Source organism: Copadichromis virginalis, linkage group LG7 (genome assembly GCF_057382275.1).
Source record: "Copadichromis virginalis isolate Kocher_CV1m ecotype Utaka linkage group LG7, C_Virginalis_male_GT1.1, whole genome shotgun sequence".
NCBI lineage: Eukaryota > Metazoa > Chordata > Actinopteri > Cichliformes > Cichlidae > Copadichromis > Copadichromis virginalis.
Window position 1 is genome coordinate 66,330,506 of NC_140624.1, and position 11,347 is coordinate 66,341,852.

Below are 11,347 nucleotides of genomic sequence, written 5' to 3' on the forward strand. Positions count from 1 at the left end.
ATGATCCCCTCACTAAAGACCGCACGAGAAACAACTTTAACAAACATTAAGAATACTAATTAGCGCCTAATTAGTAATGAAAAAGAAAAAAACTACATGTACTTGCGCTGCATTCACTGCTGTTCAATGAGGGCCATCATGCGCCCCCTAGGTGATCTGCAGGCAATTTCTGCATAAATGAGAAGAGTCCGGGCTGTCCGTCCACTCTCACCGCACGCATTCTCTTCTGCACTATTACCCGCCGGCGTCTGCTGTGTAGAAAACCGAGCGCACCTCTCATTCAGGGACGAACAGGAAGTCCGGAAAAAGGAAAAATCTGAGGGAAGGGAAAAGTTACGATTTTATGAAAGATGAGTCGCATTTATCACAACACGTCTCTGCAGAACAAGCCGGTCCACAGTGAAAAGTTTGACCGTGCGTGGTGTCCCTCTGCGTTTGAGAGGTATGTGCTCGCGTTCACACGCTACAGTGTTTCCCCTGTGAGGGGGCAGCACCAGACTCCGTCAATAAATCCCTCGGTGTTCCCAGAGAGCAGATCTGTGAGTTGTACACTGTTCAAAACATTTTAAAAATGAAATTATGTCGGGTATATGCAGCACAGCGCAGTGTAGGTGGATGTACGACCAGCAGTATCAGAGCGCCCTGGCTGCACTTCCTGTTGTGGCCACTAGAGGCTGACACAGTATTGACTCCCGTGTTCAACATAAACGAAAAAAAAAAAAAAAACACGTTTGCAACGTGGTACAAAAACAGATCATTTCACTCATGGTAAAATTGTAGCTGCGATAATCAAAGTGCTTTAGATGACATTGTAGAACTAACACGAGGCATTTTCTCAAGGTGCAGAAGTGAATTAACAAACTCATCACACACTAGAGCAGCTGGGGCCACAAGTGTGAACTCCTCCTCAACGCTTTTCTATTTGTTTTGCATTTTTCAAGGAAAAGCATGCTTCAAAGCTAGCCGCACCGCCTGATAAGTGACTGCGTTGTAGCTTCAAAGAGACACTAAGCTGTTAACCAAACAGCTAACATGGTTTAATACTGGAGTGACTTAACATCAGTTTAGATGTTTCACTTTTTTTTTTATTACAAAACTGTATTGCTTCCTTTTACTTATAGTTAGAAAGAAACTAATAATTCCACTGAGGGTCACGGTGTCTTTTTTGGATGAGCCCGGACCGTGGGGCCTGACTATAACAAAGCCAGGCTAATAGGGGTCACTGGACTGAACCTCTTGACCCCGTTTGGGCCTTTTTCAGCATTTTGATGTAATTATCTGGGAAATATTTGCTCTAATGTGAGGTACAGAGCATCAAAGAAATTTGAAACTTTCACGTGGAATTCTAGTATGTTATTAACATGTTAATATATCTTAGTATGTTATTAACATAACTAAGAGGGAATGCATCAATAAAATGCTCTCTATCAGTGTTGGGTAAGTTACTTTAAATTAGTAACTTAGTTACATTACTAGTTACTTCTATCAAAAGTAACTCGGTTACTTCAAGTTACTTGTTACTTTCAGAGTAACTAGTTACTAGGGAAAGTAAGTTTGGTTTTACTCAGAATTCTCTTGTTAATGTGTTGCTTCCATAACTTTGCAGTCTTCTAGCTTGCTTACTTGCCACAAGTGCACTGTGCCACCTACCAATAGAAAGGAAAAAATAATGTGCACATTTCCACGAGAGAAATCCCACGCCTGATTCTATCCTAGCCTGCTTTTTACATCCAACAAAAAAACTGCAGTCGTGGTGCTTTCGATTGTACTCAGAACTCGGAAATTCTGCCTTCTGAATAGGAAGATGTTGGTAACACCAGACTGCAGATGAGCTGCATACAGGGCTGGACTGGGACAAAAAATCGTCCTGGGCATTTTGACTAGAGACCGGCCGCCATTATAGTAAAAATCATAAAGCCTTTGAATGAAAACAAACACTGTTCTGACAGTGATGTTCACTGTTCTGATGGTATATATGCATCAATCTATCAATTGTTTGTTGCAAGATTCAGATAATTATTTTTTTAAAAGTGAGACATTTTAAATGAGAATAAGAAAGTATGTCTTTGTGCCCACCTCTCCCTGTTAATGCCCTACCTGCCCCCTGGCAACACTTTGCTAGACCCGCCCCTGCACAGTTACCAGCTGTCAGCTGCTTAGAAAAGGATCCTGGTGTTATTTGTCTCTCAGAAACAGTTCATAACTTTCCTTCAACTCATTCCTGTCACCTAAAAGGTAAACCTGTTTCTCCATCACCTGCCCATCTCTGATGATTCAGTAAGGACATCTCCTGGTTTCATCTTCATGTTTCACTCTCATCACATATTCAAACCGATATCATGACCAGCAGCTTTACAGCTGTGGCTCCAGCAAACATCAGCTGATACTAGAAATTAATATTAAATATATTCTAACAGCAGCTTATTAAACTTAAACGTGCTGCTGTTGTTTAGCGCGACATCCGCTGGTTTCCTCTTTCTGGCGCAAAGTGGGCGATAAACAAACAAGAGAGAAAAGCCAATCAGCTGATCATTGATCAGTTTCATGATTGAAGTAGAAACAGGAGAGAGAGGGGAGAGAATGAGAGAAGAAGAGGCAGCTGTGCAGCAAAGACACAGAATAACACCAGCTTTGTGTCTTTTTCATTGTAGCTGAAGTCCAGGACAAAATGTTCCTTTTCACCTCAACACGAAACGTGTAATATTTTCTTTGAATACGAGACGATTCCGTTTTTTACGGGATGGTTGGCAACTCTAATAATTAACCTTATGAACAAAATAAAGTTCAACATCAGTAACATCATAGCACCCACCCAGCTGTATAGAAACTCCGTCATGCTAGCTAGCACGCAGTACGGAAAAGTCAGCATAACGAAAATAAACTCCACCTAAACTTGGTTCATATCTGACCCAGATGGACTGCAGGTCATAACTTCTTACCTGAAGTTCAGTTCACACTCGGACCGGCGGCCGCCTCGGGTCTCTTTTCCTTCTGCGTCCCCTTTCCTTCATCCACCTGCTGCCTCCACCACCTGCTAATGTTACTGAATCTGTGGAAGCTCCGTGATAGCCACCACACGAAGTAACGAATAACGAGCCTACCTAAATCCCAGTAACGAGTAACGCGTTCCCGGTTTTGGCATAATAACTAGTTACCGTGCTCGTTACCACAATAATAACGTAGTTACTGTAACGCGTTACTTAATAACGCCTTAGTCCCAACACTGCTCTCTATACTTGTTCTACATACGTTCTATGTTCTATATACTTTTTCAGTTATTTTTATTTTATCTAAGAAGCCATTTTTTCTTCTTGCTGACAATATTTTCACTTTAAAGGAAGTGAGTGAGTCTACCGGTAATCAGTCAGGCTCTATTCCTTTGTAATTCTAAACTCAGTCGGTAAGACTAGGAAAGAGTTATATGACTCTGAGTAGATATTACAGTATGTGGCCAGTAAAACTGCTGGTGCTGGAGGCCAGTAGGGGAAAAATGTAATATTGGGAACTGCACATATTGTCTGCCTACAGCAAGCTTGCAGACTGATCCCCTGAGGTTTTGATATAACAGCTAACATGTGGTAAAATTCAGGGACTTTAGACATGCCGGGCTAAGACTTCCCCTTCATTTTGCTTGCCTGCTGCTGGCTGGATGTAAAGTGATGTAACTTTGATCACAGTGTGTGGACGAGCTGCCAGTTCGTGGTCTTTGCTAGATCCAGTAACAAAACTACTGTCATGTGACTAAAGCAAATGGAAATGGTGAGTTTGGGTTTCAGAGCACAGTCGAACTTTTACTGCATTGGTTTGTTCTGAAAAACGTTTGAATGCCTTTATTCTGTAGGATTTATGTGTGCTATGAATCATCCTCCCTGCAGTTCTAGTTCTGCGTTTAACTGAGTCCCTATTCAGCACTCAGTCCCAATAAAACAGCACTTTATTTCACCAGTACACATTTAGATACTCATTATTGTTTTTCTACACAGTGGCCCTGGAGTGCTTTTAGAAGGGAAGCTGCTCGATGTTTCCAGACATGCAATCACTGACAGCAACAATCAAAAGGTACAGTAATAAAACCATCGGTTATAAGAGCCCAGCATGACGCCTTCTTCTCAGTAGATGCAAATAATTGTAAAAAGACTGTGAGGGTTTTCAGGTCACTATTCGAGGAGCAGGCATTGGTGATAATAAGCAGAAATAAGTAAAGCTGAAAACCACTGGAAGGTATTTATTCATCCTTCTGTCACCTGCAGGTACGTTTCTACGTGCTGTACATCCAACCGAGCCGCATCCATCAGCGGAAGTTTGATGCCAGTGGAAAGGAAGTGGAGCCCAACTTCAGTGACACCAAAAAGGTCAACACTGGTTTCCTCATGTCCTCCTACAGTGAGTACACTGGAGTTGGATCTGCTGGCTGTGCAGTGTCAGAATAGGCCGAGCAAGACATGAGGTGCGGTCAGGTGCAAACTCTAGAAATCTCCATTTATTTGTATGACGAGAACTAGCTGCAGTTCAGTTCCTCAGTCTGATTGATGAGATGTAATAAATACTTTTTTGTTGAGGTCTGAAGTAGAACAGATCAGTAGTGCAGCATGCAAACCTGAAAAGTCTAACCCTGTCCTACAATTCACCAACTTCATGCAGCGACTTTTACAGGAAGGCAAGCAGCGATGATTGCATGCTAATGCTAGCTCTGTTTCTTAAATACGCCACTGATATGTAACAAGAAAAAGCCTCGTGGGTGCGGAGCTCTTAATTCCCTTCATTTACTTGGCTTCATTGTGTTTTCCGTCTTTACAGAGGTAGAAGCTAAAGGGGAGTCGGACCGTTTGTCTGAGGAGCAGCTGTCAGCCGCGGTGAACAAAGCCGAGCTAATGAAGATAACTGAGAAGCACAGACCCGCTGGGACCTGGGCCTTTTGGTATCCGGAGGCAGACATGGAAAAAACGGACCTGGAAACAGGACAGGATGTACGGTTGAAGACTAGAGGAAACAGTCCTTTCGTATGTGAGTCTGAACTTGATGTTTGTTATTTACTTGCCTGTAGAGCCTTTCTGTGAATTGTCCTGCCTAAGATCTTAACATCCATGTACACCGTCTGTGCTGTCTGCGGTTAGGGTTGGGTCTGAGTTTGGTGACATCGGCCCAGCAAAGGGTCTGTTTATGCTGTAAACTGCTAGTCAGTGTAGTAAAAAATACAAGTTAATAGAAATGAATCACTGCTTAACTGTCTACACCTAAAGCTGCAGTCGTCTTCTTTGTTTGTGTAACTATTGTCTGACTTGTATATGAACTTGAATCTGCATCTGGAGTTGTAAAACAGGAAGGGGTAGCTTCTGATTTACACCTTCTGTGGTATGCTTTAGTAAACTCTGTTCTGTCACTGATGAACTGCAGACATTGTGTGGATGCATGATTTAAAGGTTCAAGGTTTGCCTTCTTTTGTCATCACATGCTTTGAGACCTTTTCCTCTGTGTATCTAATCCTTTTGTAAAGGCAGATGAAATAATATAAAAGACACTTCAGAGCTTCACAGTCTTTAATTTGATTCAGATTTCCACCAGCTTGCTCACTAGCTTAAAGAAACGGTTAGAAGAAAAACGAATAATACTTGTTGAAACTGGTGCCTGGAAATACAAAGCAACATGCTCCATGTGTTTCAAAACTGGGACAAGGGGACATCGTTTAGGACAAAAATGAACATCGGGTTGTATTTCTCTGCAGAAAGAGAAATTGGTTTATTTTGGAATAGCTCTAGTTATTATGTGATTATTATTTTTTCTTTCCCGATTGCCAAGACTTGGGAGAGCAAAGCCAAAAACCACATGTTCTCACAGCCTACGGCCAGGAGGTTTGGGTCAAGGCTGTCTGCCTTTGTCTATCTTTATCAGTTAAGTTAACACAGTTGGAGTTTTTAAGCCTAACCAAATGCTTTCATTTTACTTTACTGTTCATTTTGAAGTGGCATGCATGTGTTCACTTGGTTAAATAAGTATATTTCTGATTTGTCTGCTTCCATGACAAGTTTAGTCCTAAATTTCACATCATGCTTCAGTTAATTGTACCTGGAGACACCCTGTATGTCACATTGAGCTGTAAATGTAAAGAATCCTTAAGACTGCAACTGTCGGTTAACACAGTGGTTCCCAAACTTTTTTTGCTGGGCCCTCTTTGTTTTACAAGAAAAATGTTCTTCTCTATCAAAGTCAGTGAACGGTTAATAATCAAGTTGGCATATCCTTACAGAGGGTTAGGGTTAGGGTTCAAAATTGAGGAGGGAGAGTACAAACCACCCTTGGTCCAGAAGCTCTTGGTCAAACAATGATTTTAATGACTACACACGTGTGGGAAGACACTCTGTACGCCGACAGCAAGTAGTCTTCAACTTAATCAAAGCATGAACAGATATTTTATAGCATCAGGGTTTGATTTACTGACGCCCCTTCATGCGTCACAGATACATTTTATACATAGATCAGATCAACACCACAAGGACTTTTAACCCAGAAGATCATCTTCTATTTTCATGGCTGGTACTTTCCGTTCTTGTCTTAAAGTGAATTGTTCCTCTTTCTTGCCGAGACAACAAATCTCTCCTCTAAATAAATCTAACTCATGTGTGTGTGTGTGTTGACCTCACATGCTCTTTGTGTCACCTCTTCACCTACTAACTGTCTGTGTCTCGTCCTCACATGCTCTTTCTCAATTCACCTGTTGCACTTCTGACCTTTCACCAGACCAGAGGCTCACTGAGACTATATGTATGTCTTCTACTAAATAAATGTTTTAACCAAGAACCTCTACTTAAAACCTTAATATAAAATGACCTGATATATAAGTGTTTTGTAAGCATGTATTGCAATTCCTTCTATGTTCTAGTTTTCCCTCAGCATGTATCACCTGAACAGTCACGTCAGTGAAGCTTAAGACCTTTAAAGAACCTGAACATCAACTCAAATAAGCACAGATATGCATTGTGTACACAATAGTTATAACTGCATCTGCATCCTTACAGAGGTGATAAAGCTTAAAGAGTAGAATTCAAAGTTGGTAGCTCACTTCGTTTAAGTTCTATAAATGCCTTTAAAAACCTTACGTACTTCTTTGTTTTGTGTCATGCGTAAATAACTTCATTACCTTCTTCAAATTCCAGTCTCTTTGGCCAGAATTGATGGCGGCACAGTGACCAAGTGTAACTTTGCTGGAGACGATAAGGCTGGAGCTTCATGGACAGACAAAATAATGGCCAACAAATCAGACACCAGCAGCACTCGGCAGCCTGGAGGAGGAGGCGAGGGAGCAGAGGAGGACGAATGGGTGAGGACCAAATCTCTAAACAAATGAAATGACTCACATAATATCAGGGATGTAGCCCAGATCGGTGGTTTGTCATTTATTTTTCCTTTTCTTACAAATTCCTGAAAGAGTTTCTTTTAATTTCCTGAAAACTAACTCAAAATAAAGAGCAGCCGCCAAGGCCCTCGCAAGAACAGATCAGGTATCTCTGACAACAGGCGTGACATGGAGTCGGAGACAACGTGAAGGAGGAGCGGGGGTACGTTGTAAAGTTGATTGCAGATGTGCAGCCACTGCAGGAAGGCTGAAGTAGCTTGAATTGATTGCCCTGTATGACAATTACCCAGGGCATGAGGTGAGCCGTCAGCTGATGCGGGCGAGCATTAGGATCTGGTCTGGCTGGAATGCAGCTAAGGCTGAGCTTTGTGGCTTTCCTCAAACAATCATTTTTTCAGCTGCAGTGGAAATGATATCATGCTCTCAAATACCAACGTTATTAAAAATTTCAGTCGTGCAGCAGTTATACTAACAAACATATTTCTGCCTAATTCCACAGCCCACCATGTAACATAAGCCATTTTTCCACTGCACAAACTTCCCAGTGACCAGGATCTGTTCGCCGTGGGGTTAACTTAACTTCCAGGAGATTTATTCTACTCTGTTCAATGTGACTCATTCGCAAAAAGTTTGCAACCTTGGGGGCGGTGCTGGCAGGCTAAGGTGCTACGTGCTCAGGATTGTTTGCTTTTATGATCTATCCAATTTACTTACTTTTTAATTACTGGAAGAAAGTTCTTGTGACAAAAAGGTCGAGTTACTGCAGCTGCAAAGACTCATTTTCCTCTGTTTGTAATGCATTGTGTATGAATTTATGAGATATTGTACAGCCAAATGCAAGCTGATTTTTAACTAAATTATAGGAAATTAGCTGGAAATTACAGGTCAGATGATTCACAGATGAATACTGTATATTCTTAGACATCGTAGTGCATTGATTACACACCTTCTTCCTGTTAAAAGGAGTTTTTCCTTCCCATTGTTGCCAATGTGCTTGCTCATAGGGGGTCATATAACTGATGGTTTTTCTCTGTATTTATCATTGTAGGGTCGACCTTACAATATAAAGCTACTTGAGGGGACTGTTGTTGTGATTTGGTGCTGTATGAATAAAATTGAATTGAATATTGATGTAGCTATCGAAGGCCATCACAGACGAGGGATGTAAGGGGAAAAAAACAAAAGACTGTTTGGAGGTTTGACAGGTCTGTGTGTGCATCAGAGCTTCATAGACTTTATGTGCTGCTGGTGGTGAAAACTGAGGGGCTGGAAAGATCTGATACTCATCCTCCCTGGACTCACTGCATCCAACTTTGAAGTGTCACTAGCATCCTTAGACTGGCCTCATCAGTAGGTGATGCCCTTTGAATCTATTATACTAAAGTGTATGCAGATAGCGAAATGCAGTTTGTATCGCTGCCAACAGGTGTCACAACTGGACTCTGAATAAACGCTGTTTGCATGTGTATCTGATCAAGCTTTAAGATGATGTGCAGTAGTAATTAACTTCAGATTGTTACAACACTGTAGACCTCTCGCTTATAGACTAGTGTATGAGTAACCCATGACTCTATCGCAGATGGCTCGATATCCATAGAGTTGTTGAGGTAGACCTGAGTTAGGTGCCTTCCTGAATGAATATGTGAGAAGAAAGAAATCTGGCCAGCCCCTCAGTTTCCACTGGCAGCCTCACAGCAGCTGGATCACCGGCTTCAACATGACAGAAGCTCTACTAGCCTCTGAATCAAAGCTAGCTGTGTTTCAGTAACTGTTGAGGAGCAGTCAGCAGGTTTTGGACCCACATGTTACTCAGTGTTACACCGAAAACGTTAAAGCAATTTCCATGAGAACAAAGTTATGTCGGAAAGAATCTGTAGGGCTCCTCTCTTGCGGTTGCCTCTCCCATCACCACTGAGGTCAGCGGTTTGAACTCTGAGTCCCTTAATTTTGTGTCGCTGACTGTAGCCAGCTTTTAGCACCGCACTGGTGGAAAACTAGTATTAATAGTCTGGCTTTTGGCACATACGGTCGATATACTTCAGCAGTTACTTTGCTCGTTGTTGACGTGGGTCAGACACGAGGGTCAGGGTTTATTTTGATTTTTGAAATTAGAGTTAAAAACAGGTTGTTAACGGGTCACCGGTGACCTGGTGGACGTTAAGACCACGAGTTCTTTAATGATAGAACAGGTTTTCCCCTTTAAATCAGATGCATATTTAGCTTCTTGACTTCCTTCTTGACTTTTTAGTACAAACAGAACCAGACAGGCTGTTGCTCAACCTGACCTGTGCAAATCCTCTTTACTGCCTCAGACTTTGATTAAAGGTTTCAAACAATATTTCCTGCTAAAATTTATGAGACGTATAAAAGACCTTCTGGAGAGCAAGAATTTTGTGCCGAGGATTTCCTGCAAGAACTTTGCTTTGTGGACTCATAACATCAGTTATTTAAGGAAGTGAGAGAAATGCAGTGAGTTGCACAAGCTATCAGGCCTGCATGGGGGAACTCCACCTTTTTATAGTGTGATCTGGAAAACGAGCTATGATTTGGCCTGGCGTGAAATGGACAGCAAAAACCTTCTGCGGCTGTTATTCAGAACATAATCGAAGCTTTAGACAAACAGAAACCAGAAAGCACTCACTGCCCTTGCTTTGTTTTATCCACAGGATGATTGAGAAAACTGTGTTTCCCACCAGTCTGAACTCAGGGCCCCGATCCAATCTCCAGCATGGACTGGACTTTGACTATTATATCTTGCATATGTTGCCGTAGGGCTGGAAACCTCGCGTCACCTCTACAGTATGGGACTAGCTGTCTTGGAAACTGTGCTCTTCTCTTGTATGCTTCACCACATTTACATGAGTCAACCTGCATGTTCATGTTTTTGAATATGGAGGCCTGCAAAGAATTCATGGTAGTAATGAAGTTTGTAATATCACAAATTCTTATTCTAATTTTAACTGAGAAAAAAGTGACTTTCATGTGACGATTTTACAAATTATTTTTGTTTAACTTTTATGAATTTTATAGACATGATGTTTCCAACCATCTGTTATATTAAAGTGCAGCCAGTGTGCAGTATTAAAGAGCACAGGCTTGAGCATTATGGTTTTCTAAATAAAGATGCAGCATGCTACACAAGTGGAGAGCCCTCAAATTGCAAACCTGTTTTTCTCAACTGGCTTTTTTTTTAAGTGCTTTTTGGCTTTGAATACAAGGACCTATTTGGGCCACGTTAAGAAAAAAAATTATTGATCAATTTAAGAATAAAAACAAAATTTTAAGATTAAAGTTTAAATAATATTTTGAGAATAAAGGAAAGAAATGTGGAAATTAAAAATGTCTTGCGTTAAGTTATTTGTCTTTTAGCTCATAAACATGGAGCGGTGATAATTAAAAAACACTGAAGAGATGGTGCAGAAATCTGCAGCTGATCAGAAGTTAAAAAAACAAACCGGAACCAATGTCTGGCAGTGGACGCATGCAAGGATACCGATGGCTATGCAATAAAGATGGATGTCATATCACGATGAGACAGCTGATCGAGTTGTTTCACTAAATCGTCTACACGAGGCATTTTGCAGAGGTTGCAGGAGCCGTGGCAGTTGTTTGGCTTTAAACAACAATTGTAATCTTCACATTTCAACTTTATTCTCAAACTAGTATTTTGAGTTTCATCTACAAGTTCTGACTTTAATCTCAAAATGAACGCTAATTTCTTTTTTTCTTAATGTGGCTCTAATACTCCTTCGTGGTTGAGCTAAAGGACAATATGACTTTGTGCTTTGAATAAAACCAATGAATGTGTGTTAAATGACGATTGCGCTTTGTTTTTGTGTCAAATTTTAAGGTGGGGATCTAAAACTGGGATTTCAGCTAATTAAAGTTTCACTGTGTGCAGAGGAACATACAGTGTCCTAATTAGAGCTTAATGTCACAAACCCAGCTGGGGTTCTTCTTCAGGGAAAGTCAGTTATAAAGCCTCAAATCACAATC

The 11,347-nt window shown here is 41.2% G+C and overlaps 1 protein-coding gene across 1 annotated transcript; it reads left to right on the plus strand.

Moving 5' to 3' along the window:
- Nucleotides 1–211: 211 nt before the first annotated feature.
- On the plus strand, nucleotides 212–11,169 carry arpin (actin related protein 2/3 complex inhibitor). The gene is made up of 6 exons (XM_085464837.1): nucleotides 212–442; nucleotides 3,984–4,059; nucleotides 4,251–4,383; nucleotides 4,798–5,004; nucleotides 7,152–7,315; nucleotides 10,018–11,169. The coding sequence occupies exons 1-6, from the start codon at nucleotides 351–353 to the stop codon at nucleotides 10,024–10,026; spliced, it is 681 nt and encodes a 226-aa protein (XP_085320963.1). The 5' UTR covers nucleotides 212–350; the 3' UTR covers nucleotides 10,027–11,169.
- Nucleotides 11,170–11,347: the final 178 nt, after the last annotated feature.

Excerpts from the sequence above, each read along its gene's own strand:
- arpin (XM_085464837.1), top strand. The coding sequence starts at position 351 with ATGAGTCGCATTTATCACAACACGTCTCTGCAGAACAAGCCGGTCCAC. Across the intron at positions 4,384-4,797 it reads TTTCCTCATGTCCTCCTACA|AGGTAGAAGCTAAAGGGGAG; the intron begins GTGAGTACACTG and ends CCGTCTTTACAG. Across the intron at positions 5,005-7,151 it reads AGGAAACAGTCCTTTCGTAT|TCTCTTTGGCCAGAATTGAT; the intron begins GTGAGTCTGAAC and ends TTCAAATTCCAG.